The sequence below is a fragment of the Larus michahellis genome, chromosome 1 (genome assembly GCF_964199755.1).
Source record: "Larus michahellis chromosome 1, bLarMic1.1, whole genome shotgun sequence".
In the NCBI taxonomy this organism is placed as follows: domain Eukaryota; kingdom Metazoa; phylum Chordata; class Aves; order Charadriiformes; family Laridae; genus Larus; species Larus michahellis.
In genome coordinates, this window is record NC_133896.1 from 124,956,409 (window position 1) to 124,974,155 (window position 17,747).

At 40.3% G+C, this 17,747-nt stretch overlaps 1 protein-coding gene across 1 annotated transcript in view; it reads left to right on the forward strand.

Moving 5' to 3' along the window:
- Nucleotides 1-13,703, forward strand: part of BACE2 (beta-secretase 2) — a 49,357-nt gene extending 35,654 nt beyond the window's left edge. The window contains exons 6-9 of the mRNA XM_074602403.1: nucleotides 1,459-1,560; nucleotides 5,077-5,226; nucleotides 6,410-6,578; nucleotides 13,184-13,703. Coding sequence (XP_074458504.1) covers nucleotides 1,459-1,560; nucleotides 5,077-5,226; nucleotides 6,410-6,578; nucleotides 13,184-13,437 — 675 coding nt within the window. The 3' untranslated portion in view covers nucleotides 13,438-13,703. The remainder of the gene's footprint in view (nucleotides 1-1,458; nucleotides 1,561-5,076; nucleotides 5,227-6,409; nucleotides 6,579-13,183) is intronic.
- Nucleotides 13,704-17,747: the final 4,044 nt, after the last annotated feature.

Below are 17,747 nucleotides of genomic sequence, written 5' to 3' on the forward strand. Positions count from 1 at the left end.
GCATTTTGCATGGTTTTATGTTAGCAGTTGACCTTTTTGGCTGTTCCTCCTACCTACTTTTTTTCCAAGGGTGACTCTCCAGGATGCTGGTGATTGTGTATTTGCGGTACAAATCTATTAAAATGGACTCCACAGTGCCTTGATATTTCTCTCCATTCCTCAGAAGTATTTCTGAGTGTATAATAAATGGTTTCCTGTTTGCTTTTCTTTCAGCTCTGCTTGGCAGCCTATAGCAGCTCTTTTTTCAAAAAGAAAATAATTAAGCCAGTTACTTTTTTACTTTTTGGTGGATTTTATTTTTGTCACTGCACTAAAGCTATTCCATATGACTTGATAACATCTAAACCACTGTATTTTAACTCACTTGCTGTTTGACCTCTTTCTAAAAAGCCTATGCTGTATGTTTGTGTCTTATGATTGTGCTGTAAACGTGTCACTGTTTAGTTATATTGATCCTGCTGCCTGAGCTGATAACAGTAGTTAATGCAAACGGCTGCCACTGCTACTTGCCTTTTCTTTTTTTTAACAATTAATCATCATTTTTAAGTTCATGGAAAAAGATGTACCTTTTAAAATACTTATTCTTTGTTTACTGTATCTGAAGTTTAATGAAATCCCTACGTCTGAGAATTGGGGTTTTAATAATGAAGATAAATGTTTGCTTAGTTTTTTTAGTGCAGTTTTTGAGGCAGCAAGGTTGAAATTTTAAGTTTCTTTGTACTTGTTTTTGTCAGTGTTTTAGTGTTGTCCCTCAATGAGGGTTCTCCACCCGGTGTGTGAGAGCCAATCGACACACTGAGTCAAGATATTTGGTTTTAACTTTGTTCTTTAGACATAATTAGTGGTTTTCAGCAGTCAAGAGAGAAAGGTGTGGCATTTGGCAGTTGTGCTCTTGAGCCAGTACCAAACATGACACGTAATGGGGCCAAGGGTTCCCTGACTATTCTTAAGTTAGATACACCAGTCATTGAAAGTAGGCTGCTGTATTGTCTTGAAACTAGAGCGAGTTGTTTCCATAGTAGAGGAGACCTTGGTTCGGGGCTTGGACATATGTGTAAGCTACGTCAGCACGCTTAGCATCGCTCTGTACTGACCATGAGAGTGCTTTTGCCCAAAGCGTATGGGAGATCAAGTGGATTAGTTCACACCCCTGAGAGGGGCCAGGATTTTCTCTTTACAGTGGTTTGGCCATTTGCACCAGCTGTGGTGACACGCAGTGATTTCTTGAGTGGTGCGGATAAACTCACACTTGTGTCTAGGCTGACCATATCTTGGTTTTGCTCTCAGACTCCATTTGAATTCAAGCTATCAACTAGAGAGCGCTGCTGACAGGTATGACATGCCGCTTTGGGAAGACAGCTACCAAAAAGGAACAGCTTTGTTATTGTTGTGAAACAGTGGAATCTGCGTTACATAAACTACAGAGTGTAACTTCTCTCCTTTTTTCCCTCTCCCTAGTATAATGCTGATAAAGCGATAGTAGACAGTGGAACCACGCTTCTCCGTCTGCCCCAGAAAGTCTTCAGTGCTGTTGTGCAAGCAATAGCTCGCACGTCCCTGGTAAGCTAATGTCATTAAATCTGCTTCAAACGTTAGATTCCTATTAAATGATCACATAATCTTTGAAAGGAGTGTCATCTTTGCTATCTGCTGTGTAAGTCACAGGGTTTTCGCCTGAGGGGAGCAGAATCTCTCCTGGTTTACTCCTGTTAATAAGTGAGAAATGACTGATAGTCTTTGATGGAAATGGAAAAGGGAAAGGAAGAGGTGAAAAGGGAAAGGGAGGAGGGAAAAGGGGGGGTCCAAATACAGACAAGAAGTGTGTGTGCATCAGAAATAGTGCAGAGGTGGAATGTTTTGTTCTAAGCATTTCAGAAACTTTGACATAATCCCTGTTGCTCTGATTCAAAGTATTAAGAGTGCAAAAATCGGTCCTTTCATTCAAAACTAAGTGTTTATAAAGTAGAAGAACCTGCTACTGCAAGCAGTTCCTTTCCAAGTATAATGCTTATTGTATAGAATGGATGCCATTCATTAGGATTATTAATATCATTAAAGCTGCTTTTGACCTTCATTATTGAATTATTTATGTTTAAAAGCATCTTTCTTTGGAAATAGAGTGGGCTTTAGAAGTAAGGCATGGGGATGGTGGATTTCTCTGAGTGTAAAGTGACTGAAACATCATTTTCTGGTTAATAAAAACTATTCATAAATTTTGGTTGAATACAATGAAAAGCGCCGAGAAGGTTAAAGATGAAGAATAAATCTCAGATACTTCAAAGTGAACAATTTTAATATTTTTGTCATGGATTCACAATCAGACAGCAGTAGTCATTGGAAATCACAGGAAATACAGTAACCAGACTATTGGCTGGCTGCCCAAAAGACAGAGTATTTGCCTGTATGCTGATAATTCAAGATTGAGATCCTCTTCCTACCTGATTAAGAGCAGAGACTTGGCATGAAGTGTTCTTCACTGCCTGCAGGTGTCCAGTATCTGAAATAAATGTGTCAGTTATCTTCTGTAGCTCGGCTTCCCCAGTTGAAATATGCTTCTCTTTGCAAAGCACTTAAGTATTGACTGGAATAATTTCAGTCAATGGGGGGGGGGGATTTAAAGAAGCCTACTCAAGAGCTCTTGTAATGGATACCTTGTGGATAGGGCATCCTCCTGTGAAGTGGGTCACAGCGGTCCACACTCCTCTCTGATGTTGGTCGGGACATTTGAACTAGGGCCTTCCACATGACAAGTAAATGGTCAACTGATCGATAAGGTATTAGAGGGAAACCACTCACTCACTCACTCTGCTTAATGTTTTTTGTACTTCCTATTAAAAATGCATAAACTAACTCTTCTCTTTTAGGGTTTCTTATTACCTCAAGGACCTTGCTGCTGTACCCCTTCCCCTCTGCACACAGCAAAAATTATTTTCACAGCTCTAAACAAAGGAGATAGACAGTCTATTAAATAAGAAAGTAGTTACAAGACGTAAGGATCAGATTCCAGATGTGTAGGGGCAATGACAGGAAAACGGGTATTTTCAGCAATTGTACCCTGGCATTACAACCATATGCTTAGCACTCTGTGCTTCTGGCAGGCTATGTACCACTGAAACAGAAAATCGTCTGCTGTAGTCAGACATACTTCTCTGACCACAGGTGAACCAGGTTAACAAGTTCCTGCTCCTAGCAGCGAGTTATGAGCTTCCCAGCAAGATGTTTTTGCCCCCTCAGATATGCTGGGATAACTGCACATGAAGCTTTCCTTTATTCAGCTCCATTAAAAAACAAGGCTGTGAGCTTTATGCTCTTTGAGGGTGTAGATTGTTTTTTTAAATCTTACTTATTTGGGCTGGAGTCTTTTAGGGAGCAGCTACAGATGTAGTTTGATTTTGGTAGGTCTGAAGGGGAGTGGTTTTGGCAGATGGGCAGAGATGAGCCCAAGAGGGGCGGCAGCTACTACACTTCATTGAGCTTAAGTCAGAACAGCATGTCTACTCACAGCATTAATATAATGCTAAGTTAATAAGTTGAAGAAATGAAGGCTCAGACAAACCTAATATCTTTATTTTAATAACCTTTTAGGTATCATACAGCCGAATCCCCCCCAGTGCATTTCCTCAGCCTACAGAAGTGAGGCAAAGAAATGCAATGTAATAAGCAGTCTTTCTGGGAAATGAAAGTAGGCACTTAAAATAGAGCACTTTATAGACTTGGTCTGTTCAGTCTGGGTGCTATCTTGCAGTTTTCCTCAGATCACAAGCTCTGCTTTCCACGAGAAAATGGAAAGAGAGGAGAACTATATTTTTGGCCTGGGACGTAGCTGTGAGGGGCAGAGCGTTCTGTCCTGTGCCTGTACTTAAGCGTGCATTGAGAGTTAAGGGTAAAAGTAGTCTGTTTGTGACGGTAAGTCTCATTGTGTGTTTACATGAGTGTGTACGCTTGTTTGCCCAGGACCAGAGATGAGCACCTGGAAGTATTGAAGTATTAAGTCTCTAAATACTGTGCAGCCCTAACAAATATTTCATTGGCAGGTATGCAGGGTGAGGTGAATACTTGTCACCTGTAGAATGCCATATAACTAATGTATGAGCTGATGTTTACAAAATAAATGATATCACAGATAAATACAAGTGAGGGGAGTGGAAAGGCTGGATTCCGTCTTTCTTCTTCATCCAGATGGAAAGCTTGGGCTGTGCAGTGTCAGAACAAGATACTGCCTTCCTTCATGTGGGAATAAGAACCAGAGCAAAGTCATGCACTCAAATAAGGAAGGTTTTTCCTCTGATCTGGCAGCAGATAAGCTTCAGGGAGCACGAACATTAGACATGATGTTTATCTTAGGCAAACAAGCTCTGCAGGAGTTTGGGTTTTGCTTTGTTAGTGCCATGGATATATTAAGAAGTACTATTAATCAACCTTATTTCAAAAGCAAGTCAAGTCGTATTGGTAGTGAGTGGCAGGGCAGCAAAAGAGACAGAAGGACGTGTTTCTTTCCATTGACTGTAGCAGACCTTGGTTCCCTTAGCTGCCAGGAGATGTTGGCTTAGCCCTTGGCTTCAAAAACCTGAAGTTGAGTAAGAAGCTGTAGGTATGTGAGGAAGGGAGATGACTCCATTACATATTCATCTGGTTCGTATTTTGGTTTGTGTTTTGTGAAAAAATGTCTGCTGCTTCAAAATGTTGGCATTTGGTCAGAGCTGTTCAGAGAAGAGGTAGATGGGTAGTAAAAGCCTGTTGATGCTTTGCCTCTTTGCGGTACTGATTGCTCAGGGAGGTCGTACATGTTCATTGCAGAAGTGGAAGTAAAGAGACACAAATGGGGAGGGAAGAGAGAACTAAACTTGCTTTTGCCTCTTCCCCCTTTTTCCAAGTCATAATGGGTTATGAAGCGCCTCGATTTGTGTGTTGTGCTTTTTCTTTGATCCTTAAAGAAAAAGCTTTTTGTCAGACTTTTCTTCATGCTTGAATTTCTCCATGGGAATAGGAGAAATATTGAATAGTGGTAGTGATCATTTACAAAAATCTATCAAAATGTACATAACCTGTATGTATCACTTTTTTTTTTTTTAATAGATACAAGAATTCTCTTCTGGTTTCTGGACTGGTTCACAGCTTGCGTGCTGGGACAAAACTGAAAGACCCTGGTCCTTATTTCCCAAACTGTCCATTTACTTGAGGGATGAAAACTCCAGTAGGTCGTTTCGGATCTCTATCCTACCACAGGTCTCAACATTTTGTTTATTCGGTTACAAATTTATTTTTGCTATTATAAAGCACATGCTCTTAAAAAAGAGAGGATCTATTTTTAGCAGTAATAGAGAACTGGCTTATTGCATGCAAGGGAAATCTTTTTAAATCAATTTTTTTTAAATCAACTTGTCAAACCTAAAACCAAAAAAAGAAAAACAGTTTCCCTCTGAGAATAGTCCATGTAGTTGGGAATGATTTTTTCAAATTGTTGAGGAAAACAGGCAAGTCTTTATTTTGTTTTCATGAGCTTTAGCCACAATAGATGTCAATACAGAATGTCTCTGCTCATTTTGATCTTCTCGTTTTGGGAAGCAAATTGATTTGTTTTTCATGGCATTCTGAGCTGGAGCACTTCTTGTGAATATGACAGTCTTGGCAATGAGCCTATGTGATCTCTTCACCAGTTTCTGTAACTTGGTTAGTTTAGCTTTTATTAATATTCCATCCCAGCTTTTAGAATATAATGTGCCACTTCTATTTTTCCTCTCTGGCAAAATATATTTCTATTTTTCCTCTCCTCCCAGTATAGGTTGCAAAACAGGCTAGTATCCTCTAAAATTACTAATATGGTCTTTTACCTCAGGGGATGGTCAGAAGCAAAGGGGAGAATGAACCTATTAAGTACATTTTAACTTGAAATATAGTGAAGCCTTATGATAAGCTTTTTCTGTATTGATCATGTAGCTTGGCAATCTTTCATCTTCCCTGAGGAGACAAGGGGTAAAATGTGACTTGAATTTATGCATCTAGAGCCTTGAAGCTGACACCGAATGCCCTCTGAATCAATTCCATTCTGATTTTTTTTTTAAATAATAAAATTATTCTCTAATTTGAGTTCATATCCCAAGTTCTTTCTCAGCTATCCTTCCTTTATAGAAAACAGAATAAAAAGTGGCTCTCGTGAATTTGCTGATGACTTTCACATAGTGACTGACTATATTCAGACTTAAACTGAGAATCCAAGAGCTTTACCTCTCACCTGCTGGTAACCTTTGACCAGTTTTAAATCATGTACAGAAATCTGTTTGCCCCTATTCATTCTCTATTTCCATGAGAGTTTGAGTGCTTGAATATAAAAAGCAAAAGGTCTGAACTTCTAAGTACTGTGTGTTGTTGCTTCTTACACTCTGCCTTTTTTTTTTTTTTTTTGTAATAGCTTTATATTCAACCCATCCTTGGAATAGGAGAGAATTTACAGTGCTACCGATTCGGCATCTCTTCCTCCACAAATGCTCTAGTTATTGGTGCTACAGTCATGGAAGGCTTCTATGTAATATTTGACAGAGCCCAGAGGAGAGTGGGCTTTGCAGTGAGTCCATGTGCAGGTAAGAGAACTTAGGTTCAGGTTCAGGATTTGGTGAGTGAGGGAACACCTGTTCTCTCAGAGAAAGACCTTTGCCACTTCTCTGATGGGAAAAAGCGTGGTTAATCATGAAGTGTGAAGGGTATATTTTTGAGCAATCCCGAGCTATTCAGATTTCAAGGGGAGGGAAAAAAAAATCTGTATTGCATGCAACAGTCTTTTGGCATGAAGTAAATCAGCCTCAGCTCTGGGAATCTTAGCTGCCTTCTTCCCTCTGAGAGAAGATCTTCTTTTTGAGACATCTGTCAGTGTGCACAGTTTCCCCAACAGTTACATGAGACAAGTCCCTGTTTTCAGTGCAGCTTCATTTTTGTGTAGTTCCTGTTCTAATTTGCCAATAAGTGAATTCTTCAACTAACTTCTGTAATATGCAGTGAAGTACCTTACTTGTGCTTTTCTCTTAATGTAAATTGCCCAGGGCAGGGGGGTTGGAACTAGATGATCTTTAAGGTCCCTTCCAACCCGAACCATGCCGTGATTCTGTGATTCTGTAAATTGTGCCTTTTCAGCCTCTCAGAAATACTCAAAGAAAGAGCTAAGATGAAAATGTGACTCAAATTAAGACTTGTGGTGTTTGTGTTGGTTCTAAACAAATAGTTTTCTCAGTGTAAGTAGAAAGCCATTGATTTTTTAATTAGTTACTGAGGAAACATCAAAAAGCTCATAATTTTTGGCTGATTTTACAGTGCTGGTGAACTTACTTTCTTTTCCATAATTTCTCTTATCTCACCAAGGGTAGCTAAAAACAAAACTTTGGGGGTTTCCTCCCCTTGTTGTTGAGACATTGCTTTGGCACCACAAGACCATACAAGTGGGAGATGACCAAAAAGACATGGACCCCTATGCAAGTCTCTGTCCCAAACAGAAGTGGTTTATGCCCGGAAAAAACATTGTATCATCTGAGATTTGCATGAGGAAAGGAGTAGGACTGACAGTGCCTCTTCAGTCCTCAGTATTTATGTTAGAGAGGGTAAAGGCAGTAAGTACTTGAGTGCTTAATGCAACCAGGTAATTGAGGGGAAAAAGAGAGATACTAGCTAGCTGAGTTCTAGCTCCAGGGCATTTTAAAAGCCCTTTTTTTGTTAATCTGTCCATTGATAATGGGCTCAAAATTGTCATCTTTGAGCTTGCTAGGAAAGAAAATCCGGATATTGATGTGAGTTGCTTAATGAAGGTCTCTATGAGGTACCATGCAGTGATGAAAGACATATTTTGAATGCATCTGGAAGGAGTGTGTAACTAGACAAATACTGCAGACCAGGTTTTCCTGCCTTTCATTATTCCTTGTGCTTCCTGACTGCAGTTTTAGCAAGCATAGAGCTGCCTTCTGTCCCTGCCACACTGCAGCCATTAATGGAGAGGGGAGGGGGCATTTTGACAGAACATATTGACCGACATGTGATCAGCAGGGGACACGAGCCAGCTGGTGCTCGTAAGAACTGCTTTGACAGCACGTCTTTGTTGAGAAAAAGAATCGGGGAACCATAATAACACCTTAATGTTAACATTGCTACATAGAAGCGTAGAGTTTGGCCACTTCATGTAGTTCTGCCAACCCCGTCTAGAGAGGAAGAACTGAGCTTGCTGAACAGCAGTGAAATCTGAATTTACATGAGCTCGGACACATGAGGATACCCAGCTGGTGCTAGAAGGCATTTCCTCCTTGTTTCTTGTCCGTATTTTGTGCATATGTCTAACCTAGCATCATGGGAACTTAGCTTCTTGAGAAATCAGATGACATAAGCCACTGACTGAGATGAGATACACCGATTTGTCAGGCTCTACTCACATGGGGCAGATGACATTTTGCTGGATGTGCCAGTTATTCTGAATTCACTTCTTCACAGCTTGCGGTTTCCATATTTAACAGTACTTTCATCAGAAAACCACAACTGTGAGTGGTTAGCAGTCGGTGCAGTGTGAGGGATTAAGCTGCCTAACTGGCTTCCTGTGGAGGCCAGCCATGTCCTCCATAGCAACTACATTAATGTAATTTATTTGGAGCTTTTTAGTCTGCTCGTGGGCATAAATTAAATTGAATTGCTGGTGGCATAAATCTTCAGAAATAGAGAAATATAAAAGACCATTTGGTGTGGCTTTGCAATGATCTATGCTTTCTCGTTTACAGTAGAGTGTTAACACTAAATTTAAGCCCATGTTTTTATAAGGTATTAAATGGGTATGTGCTGAATGCAAAAAGGAGGGGAACAGGACTAAAAGCCTTAACTTCATTGAACTCCCAAGTTTCTATTGAGACTTGCTTAAAGATGAGAACTGGCTTATCCCACAATACTCCTTGCACCATTTTCATTCTCCAGGGTGTACCAAGAGTGAGGAGAGTTAGATAAATGGCTGCAGGAAGTTATTCCATTGTAGCAGGCAAAGAAATTTACTTTTTCCTCAATAAGTGAAACCCTTTAAGACTTATTCTGCCTGTTACTAATTTCAGATTGTTTCAAGTTGCCTGTTGATAATTTCAGGGATGGTCTACTGTTCACAGGATGACTAGCAAAGGTTTTAGATCAGGTCCCTTCTCGAGATAAGATGTTCAGATCAACTAGTTAGTATTAGTGAAGCAGCCTAATGGTACCTTGGAATTGATCAGAATTAGACCACTAGTAATTTTGGAGTAAGTGAGAAGATCATAGGAGCAAGACTTGGGTATTTTTTAGGGAAGAAAAGCACCGAGCACTGTAATTATAAATGACTTCTACACTAAACTGTGATGAGACAGAATGCACCCAAATTTATGGGCACTAAACTCAGGAGAATGGATGGCATGATGAACAGCAGAGCTTCAGTCCAGGTGGACCTTGGTAACCTGGAGGCAGCAGAAACCTCAAGAGTTTCAGTGAACAGAGGTGCAAAGTTGTGCACCTCAAGCAGAAAACCACCGTGCATGGGTACCATCCCGGAAGGGACCGTCTGAATAGCAGCACTGCGGAAAAAGAACTGGGGATTATGGTGGGCCCTAAAAAAGACATTGAGGTGCTGGAGCGGGTCCAAAGAAGGGCAATGAAGCTGGTGAGGGGTCTGGAGAACAAGTCTTATGAGGAGCGGCTGAGGGAGCTGGGGTTGTTCAGCCTGGAGAAAAGAAGGCTGAGGGGAGACCTTATCACTCTCTACAACTACCTGAAAGGAGGTTGTAGAGAGGTGCGGGTCAGTCTCTTCTCCCAAGTAACAGCTGATAGGACAAGAGGAAACGGCCTCAAGTTGCACCAGGGGAGGTTTAGACTGGGTATTAGGAAAAATTTTTATACTGGAAGGGTTGTCAAGCATTGGAACAGGCTGCCCAGGGAAGTAGTTGAGGCACCATCCCTGGAGGCATTTAAAAGACAGGTAGACATAGTGCTTAGCGATATGGTTTAGTGATGGTTTTTGTCAGAGTTAGGTTGATGGTTGGACTCGATGATCTGAAAGGTCCCTTCCAACGTAGGCAATTCTATGATTCTGTGAATGCAAGCCAAGGGCAAGTGCATGTGAAACTATGTACCAAAGGGCGACATCCACCAGTAACGTTCAGGAAGGTTCAAGTTGGACTTGAGGAATTTCTTCTTCACCAGGAGGGTGGTACAGCACTGAAACAGGCTGCCCGGGGGGATCATGGGGTCTCCATCCTCTGGGTTTTACAAGGCCAGGCTGGATAAAGCTGCAGCCGACCTGATGGTGACAGTCCTGCTCTGAGTAGGAGGCTGTACTAGGTGACATCCGGGAGCCCCTTCCAAGAAGCACTTTACAATTTTATGATAAATTTGATCTAACTTCAGCCTTGCTTCCTTTCCAAACCACCCAAGATGGTGAATGAGTGAGAATGAGTGTGTTTGAGTTCTACACAAATGTTACAAAATAGCGTTTTTCCAGAGGTGCCATTTTTGTCCTGTAATCATCAATAATGAAGAAAATCACATTTATTCAAGGTCAAGAATTTATTGTAGGTAGGTACCACCAGATGTTCTAAAAAAAACTACGCCAAAATTTCCTAATTCAGCTAATGTGTAATATGCTAAGTGTGTGTGACTACTAGTTTATGTTAAGGGCTTGTTTTGAACAATTTAGGCAAATTTTCTCTCTTTTGATTTCCTCTGAGGTTCTCTGGGGGTGGAAGAGGGTGAGGGAAAACTTTTCTTTTGGAAGGGAAGAAGGCAGAGGCTGTGCTGCTATCAAGCATTCTCAAAATGTAATTTAAAATGTCAGCCACTATGGCAACAGTTTTGTATTGCCTTTTTTAATAGAAGTAATTATTGTACTCAAGCCAAATAATGAGTAATTAGGGACTGTTTATTTTCAAAGCTATCTCCAAGGTAGAAAATTGTGCTGCTTTTTTTTTTTCCCCACTTCTTCGAAATACTGAATTCCTAAGTAGTAATACTTATGCCTTACATTTCACATTAGTATTATGTGCGGTTTAGTTTGGTTTCGCTGCAGGACTTCATAGGGACAGATGAAATGGCGTGAGGGGATGAGATGTCCAGAAGAAACAATTGCACAGCAGACAAAGTGCAATAACTGGGACTCTGAAGAAAACAGATTTCTGCCACAGACCTTCTAGGCAGTCTTCTACAAGTCTGTCCACTACTGTGCAGCTCCCTTACCATAGCTATGTAACAGCAGTGTCTTGGCAAAGATATGCTGACGGTACAGGGTGCACAGGCCAGGTTATTACCATCTGATGAGCTGAAAGAGTATGTGTTTGGTATTCATCAGCGTTAGGGTGCTTGTGGGTGCAGCCTTAGGTTCACCCAGTCCACTCTAAGAGAGTATTGATGCTTAAAGGAGTCTTCCCACACTCGCAGCTGGAGAAGGGCTTGGTTCAGTTGAGCGATCCTACAGAAAATTCCTTGTTTGGGCATTTTGTTTGTTATGACAGGTTGGTTTTCCATCCGATCAGCGAGTTGCCCTGACTCTCCGTGCAGCCTACCAGTCACTAGCACCAATACAAAAAGGCAGTGAGCGGCAGGAGTGAGGGCGAGCAGGACTGTCTCTTTCAGCAGCCGCCGGCGATTAAGTTGAATTAAGTCTAATGAGACTTAAACCTTAAAATAACATGAGGTGTTAGGATGCCAGGGACTGAATAGCAACTAAAATCTCTCCCAATAAATTGCAGATAAAGCAGCCCACCTAGTCTGCATTTGTTTCTCCACAAAGAATCTTAAAGGCCACCTTCCTGCCTTTCCAAAATCCGGGCTTCTCTCTTCCTTCCAAAGGATATTTTATTCCAATCTCTTTAAACATGCTTTCAGGAGTCACGTCTAAGATAAAAGGTACTGTTTTCGGTAGCTAGGTTCACTTACAATTTGGTAAGACTGTGCCTGTGTTTAAAATGAAGAAGAAATTAAGCAGGGAGGTTAAAACTGAGGTCTTTATAAGACATACGCAAATGTGTCTTGAAGCATCTGACTAGAAAAGTGAATTACAGCTGTTCGGAAGACTTGTTAAAATGCACAGACAGTACTAACTGCAGATTCCAAGTTGCCCCAAGCAAGTTAAAAGGTATCCATCCTTCCCCGGCCGTGTACCTGCAGATACAAAATGCTCTGAATATTTTGTTGCCCTGGGCAACTCACTTTGCTCTGCCTTTACCCATACATGTAGCCCTGTCCACAACTCAGGGGAACTTCGCTGCGTTTGCCACGGTTACTGTGACAACCATGGGCAGCATAACCCTTTTTAGCAAATACTGGTTTAACAAGTAGGGATTTGTGATGGTAATGAAACAAGTCACACAGACTGTGATGTTACCAAGCTGGATGGCTGTTTGAAAACGGAGCTGCCAAGGCACCCCTTCGTGCTTCTTGCCTTAGCTTTGTCGTCTCCATTTTTCGAGCTTCTTGGTTAGCTTCTCCCTCCCTGCCCAACAGCACTGCTCCTTCATGTCCCAGCTCCTCACTCCTGACATGGACCTTCCTCTCCACTGTTCCCCTTTTCTGTACAGCTGTCACCCAGCTCTCCTGCCTCACCTCCTCTTCCTTCTGAATTTTCACCTCCACTCACAAGAGTATCTGTGCTGCTTTCCACCCTGCACCTTGTGTTTAGGATACAGTCTTTAAAGTATCTGTGAAGCTAATGATCCTGCACGCTGCTCCCTAAGACCGTGGAAGACAGCAAATGCAGAAGATGTAAGAACCATCTGAGGTACTCTGCCAGTTGTTGCGAATGCCAGAACCAAACAAAAACTGCCCAGGCCCTGACCTACTCCAGAGTAGGTGTTGTAGGATTTTTAACCTTTGTTAAATTGACATTTCTGAAAGGTTAGTCCAGAGAGAAAAGGTGGTCCAGGGGCCTGGGATTTAATTTAGCCTGTGGGAAACCGGATTTAAATGTCTGCTCTCTTGTTGACAGCCTGTGTAGATGTGGGAGTATCATGGTCTCCTTACGCCTCAGATTCCCATTTTATAAACATGACATACTATTATTTTTATTGCAATGAGAAATGCAATAAAACACAAGCATGCTGAGATGTATGATGATGGAGGAAAAGGGATATATAGGTATTTAAGCAAGATCTTTTGTTATTTGCTTTTAAATGGTGTCTATAGACTTAATGTTTTTCTTTTTGTAATTTCTCAGAAGTTGATGGCTCTCCAGTATCTGAGATTGAAGGCCCTTTCACAACAGCAGATGTTGCAAGCAACTGTGTTTCTAGCGTTTCTTTCCATGAACCAGTGTTGTGGATTGCCTCCTATGCTCTCATGAGCCTGTGTGGAATTATCCTCCTTGTACTGATCATCCTGCTGCTCATTCCACCACGGTGTCAGCATCGCTACACCGACAATGACGTGGTCAATGACGAATCCTCCTTAGTGCGTCATCGATGGAAATGAGAAACTTGATCGTGAAACCTGGGACTTAAACAGAATGAAGAACAGAGTACTTTGCCAAGGCGAAGAAGCCAATGCCTCGGTCCTTTCTACGTTCATTACAAATTGCTGTTGAAATCCCGCCAAATACCCTGCATCGTAACTTTTTAAGCTTTATTTTCTAACACCGATTCTGAACCAAAGCACTGTTAACCATCTCTTAAGTGCTACGGTACTGGATTTGCTACTGCAGTACAATGAGCCTTTATGCTCTCAATAGTACCTTCTTTAAAAAAAAAAAAAAAGGAAAAAAAAAGAGAAAAAACACATCATGGTGTTCTTCCACTGTCTGAACAAAACTGTCCATCTCTTTCACAAACAAAGGAGCTGTCAGTTTTTTCTAACTAATCAATCTCTGACTGTAGAAAAAGAGAAAAAAACTTAATGATCTTTCTTATTAATTGCATTAAATGAATACTTCTTTCTGTTTACATCAATTCATTTTGAAACTGTGTTTATGGTGCAGGGGAGGGAGAAAGGTCAGACTTAAGCAGCAGAGAAAAGCAAAAGAAGAAATGTTGGTTTGTGGGGTTTTTTCCTCAAGATCGCTGCTGCCACTTGAGAGGGTCACCCTTTGTAAGTGTCATTACAAAATAGTTTGAGGAGATGAAAACTGGGATACAAACTTGTTCAGCCTTAGTGTAAAACACGACTACCTCTCTTAATTTACGAGGATGCTACCACTGGTAAGCATGAGGGTTAGAACTGGTCTTGAAGCACAAAACGCTCCATACAACCAAATGCAACTCCTTGGCTTCAAAGTAGTGGATTTTATAAAAATTAATACGTCATGACTTTCCATTTTGATGCACAAAAAAAGCCTTTCAGTTTTCCCCCTAATGTGGGGGTTTGTTGGGTTTTTTTAAGTTGAGGACAGCTGATATTTAGAAAGGGCTGGTCTGCATATGTATGGACAGATGATAAAGCTAAAGGTCCGTGTTCTGCCATCTCTTTTGGTATTCCTAGTGAGCATGTAACAAAAAGGAAACAACAAAATGAGAAAGACAGTGCTTTTTTTTTGGCTGAGCTCAGCAACCTCAAAGTTCAAGGGAAAAGTATCTGTCTTCATGGACAGACTGTGAAGTGAAAATCTTAATGCTGGCTTGTTTTTCAATTTGGATGGCCATTGGAGGGGTTTAGTTTGGCTTCAGCAGTGTGTCAATCAAGTGAAAAGTGTGTGTACTGACCGGTTGAAAACAAACGTGTGGTGAGACTGAAAACAATAGGCAGAGAGAACAGGGAAGAATGTATTTGACTAGATCTCCATCGTGCAAGCGTAGATCTTAATGCTGAGGTCAGAACATGGCATTTTATTTGCAGATAGGACAATTTTCCTTGTATCTACTCAGTGAGCGTTGCAGGACCTCCATTGCTTTTCTGTAACACTGGCATAGTTGATTTGAAAGAAATAATGCAAGGTTGAGGAGTCAAGTGATAACTATTAGTTATCTGTTGGTGTTGGGGTTTTTTTTTTTAAAAAAGGAAACAAAATTCCTTTGCATTTCGATAGCAGAGCAGTTCGCATATCTGTGTGGGAAACAAGGAGGAAAAAAAAAAGGAAGCTTAGCTCCGAATCTCCCAATCCCTTGCCTAGAAAATTTTCTGCCTATAATCCCTTCATGTGGCTTTCTGATTCACACGGCCTCTGCATCTGACTCTGCATGGAATAAGCAAAGATTTCTTTTTTTCAGGATTGGTGCTTTTACAGAGGTGCACATAATGTGTGTGAAAATAAAGCACTGATGTTGTTTTTAAACTAACTTGTGTATTTCACTTCATAACTGGAAGTGCCTGTGGTTTTCTTTCCTTTTTTATTCTTGCACTTTCAGATTGTTTGTCTGAATAGAGTGCAATAATTGGTGTTGTGATCCAGTGTCTGAAAATTATTTCTCTTGGAATTAGGAGTTGGAAATAGGAGGAAATTTTGAGTTTGCTTCCTTCTTCCTCCGGCTCTTAATTTTTAAGGGGAGAAAAATGATGAATTATAAGCAATGTAAGAAATTATAGATATTAGGTGTTTTCTCCCTATTCTGTTTTCCATACGTCTCTCTCTCAGTGTCTTACAATCAGAATTTTTAGCACACAACAAGAAGTTCCCTTGAGTTTTTCTTAAAGCAATAGACTTTGCTCTGAAAAGAAAGAGAGTGATGTTTCCAATTCTGTGATTTGGTTCTGTATCATCCTCTTGGGTTTGGTTTGACATATAAATAATTTCAAAATTGTACTCCTTCTTATACAGTATGGTAATATAATATAATGCTTCTGTCACCTGTTTCAAACAGAAACACAGTGTGAATGTATGGGTTGATACAGTGGTAAACAATGAACCCATTTTTAATTTGGAAAGTAGTAACACGTGTGTGCTCTTGAAATGTTTCTTAGCTGCTTCCTTCTCCCCACCCCACCCTATTTCCTTTACCACAGAGAGTTTTAGGAAGGAATTTATTAGGAAAGGTTCCTAATATGCTTTCTAATGACATGTAAGATTTCTTCTGAGTTGGCTAACAAAGTTTTTTTGGCACATTAGATTTCACGTAAAAGCTGTTCAGTTTTACCCTCTCACTTTGAATGTCATTGGTCAAGCCATTTTAATAGAAACACTTGAATTATATGAGCAATAATCAAGTAGCACAAATGAAATAATAATATATTCTTGAGTTTTCATGACATCCCTTGCCACTAAATTTGGCTTATAGTAACAATGCTGTTAGTGACATCTGCTAGCAGCACAAACTTCATCTCAGCTTGTAAATTGATACTTACACTGGCAGATATTCAGGTGAGTATTGCTTTGTTGCTCTGGCAACAAGAAGAGCAATAGAAACCCTTGAGGGTTCATTTTTAGCCTACAGCACATTAAGAAAAATAGTGCTCTTGAGCATTTTTCTATGAAAGATGAAATACAATGATAGACCACAGTGTTACCAAGTGTGTCTTACTAGTGGTCTCTTTCCGTGATGAATTTTTTTAAAGGAGAGTGCTGTGAGGTATTTTATGCTGCTGTTAACTAACTTCAGAGATAAGATTAAACCATACCTTAAAAAAAAAAAAAAAAAAAAAAAAAGGAAGGGGGCCAAAATACCAGAGCTTTGAGTAAAGATGGTGCTGGAAAATAGTCTCTATTTATTATGGAAGACAACACGCTCCACATCACAGGACTCCAAATCATTCCTTGCATACGTATCAATATTTCTTGCAGAACCAGTGTTTTCCTAATGTGAATGTAATATCATGTACCACGAAAATGTCAAAAAGCCATGTTTCATTGGATGCAGCCTTTTAGATAATTGATGCTATCAGTTCAATCATTAGGGATTTGAAGATGTGTGATTCAAGTTCAAGTAGTTAAACCTGAGTTCAGGCATGGGAATATGTTAGTTCTATCCCACTGCCTTCACAAGTTTTAGAAATATTATCATGGGCTTTTGGGCTCAATTTAAATGCTGAAGAAAATAGATGAAGAATTTTAATAAGCCTTTTATTCAGGTTCTGTAAAAGAAGTTAGGTAGAGGGGATTGTTCTGTTTTTGAGGTGAAAGACCTTGTATTTAGGACTTGTGTGTTGGATCAACCTAAACGCCATACATGAAGGCAACGTACCATTCCAGTTCTCGGCTTCGATGCTGCGCAGATTAACTAGTGGTAATCACAGAGCTATGGGGTTTGGTATCTCTTGTTAACATATCAGTTGCTTAATAAGAGTTAACTCTTTATCAGCTGAAGTCAACCTATGGGTATTCTACCCAATTACTTGCTGTGTATCTTCTGGCTATGTTTCACTGGAGGATAAGCCATTTGTATACTAATCTCTTCCTTTTAAATATGAAAAGGCTCATGAGAATTGCTTAACACAGCAACTGCGGAGAGTGGCCCTTAAGTTTTCTGTTAATCCAGAATGGATCATGCTGCTGAAAGCTTTGTTGATTTCTGTAGAATTTTGCAACAACTAGGTTGGTTGGTTGTCATATCTCAGACACGAGCTTCATATATATAAGTAGTAATATGAGCTGCATAATGAAGGGGCCTGGTACAATGACCTTTGAAGGTAAGCGTAAAGGAAATTACAGAAAGAGAAATAAGTAAGCTACCTTGCACTTCATTAAAAATTGTAAGAGCATAACGGATTGATCCTTTTAAGAAAGGTCTGTACGATTTACCAAGACATTAGTTCCTGTCAAACTTGACTTTCTGGTTGATAAATCGTTCATTTCTGGCTGGTGAAGCTCTTGCTGCTATTCAGAGAAGTGAAGACAGATTGGTAATAGGATACGAGTA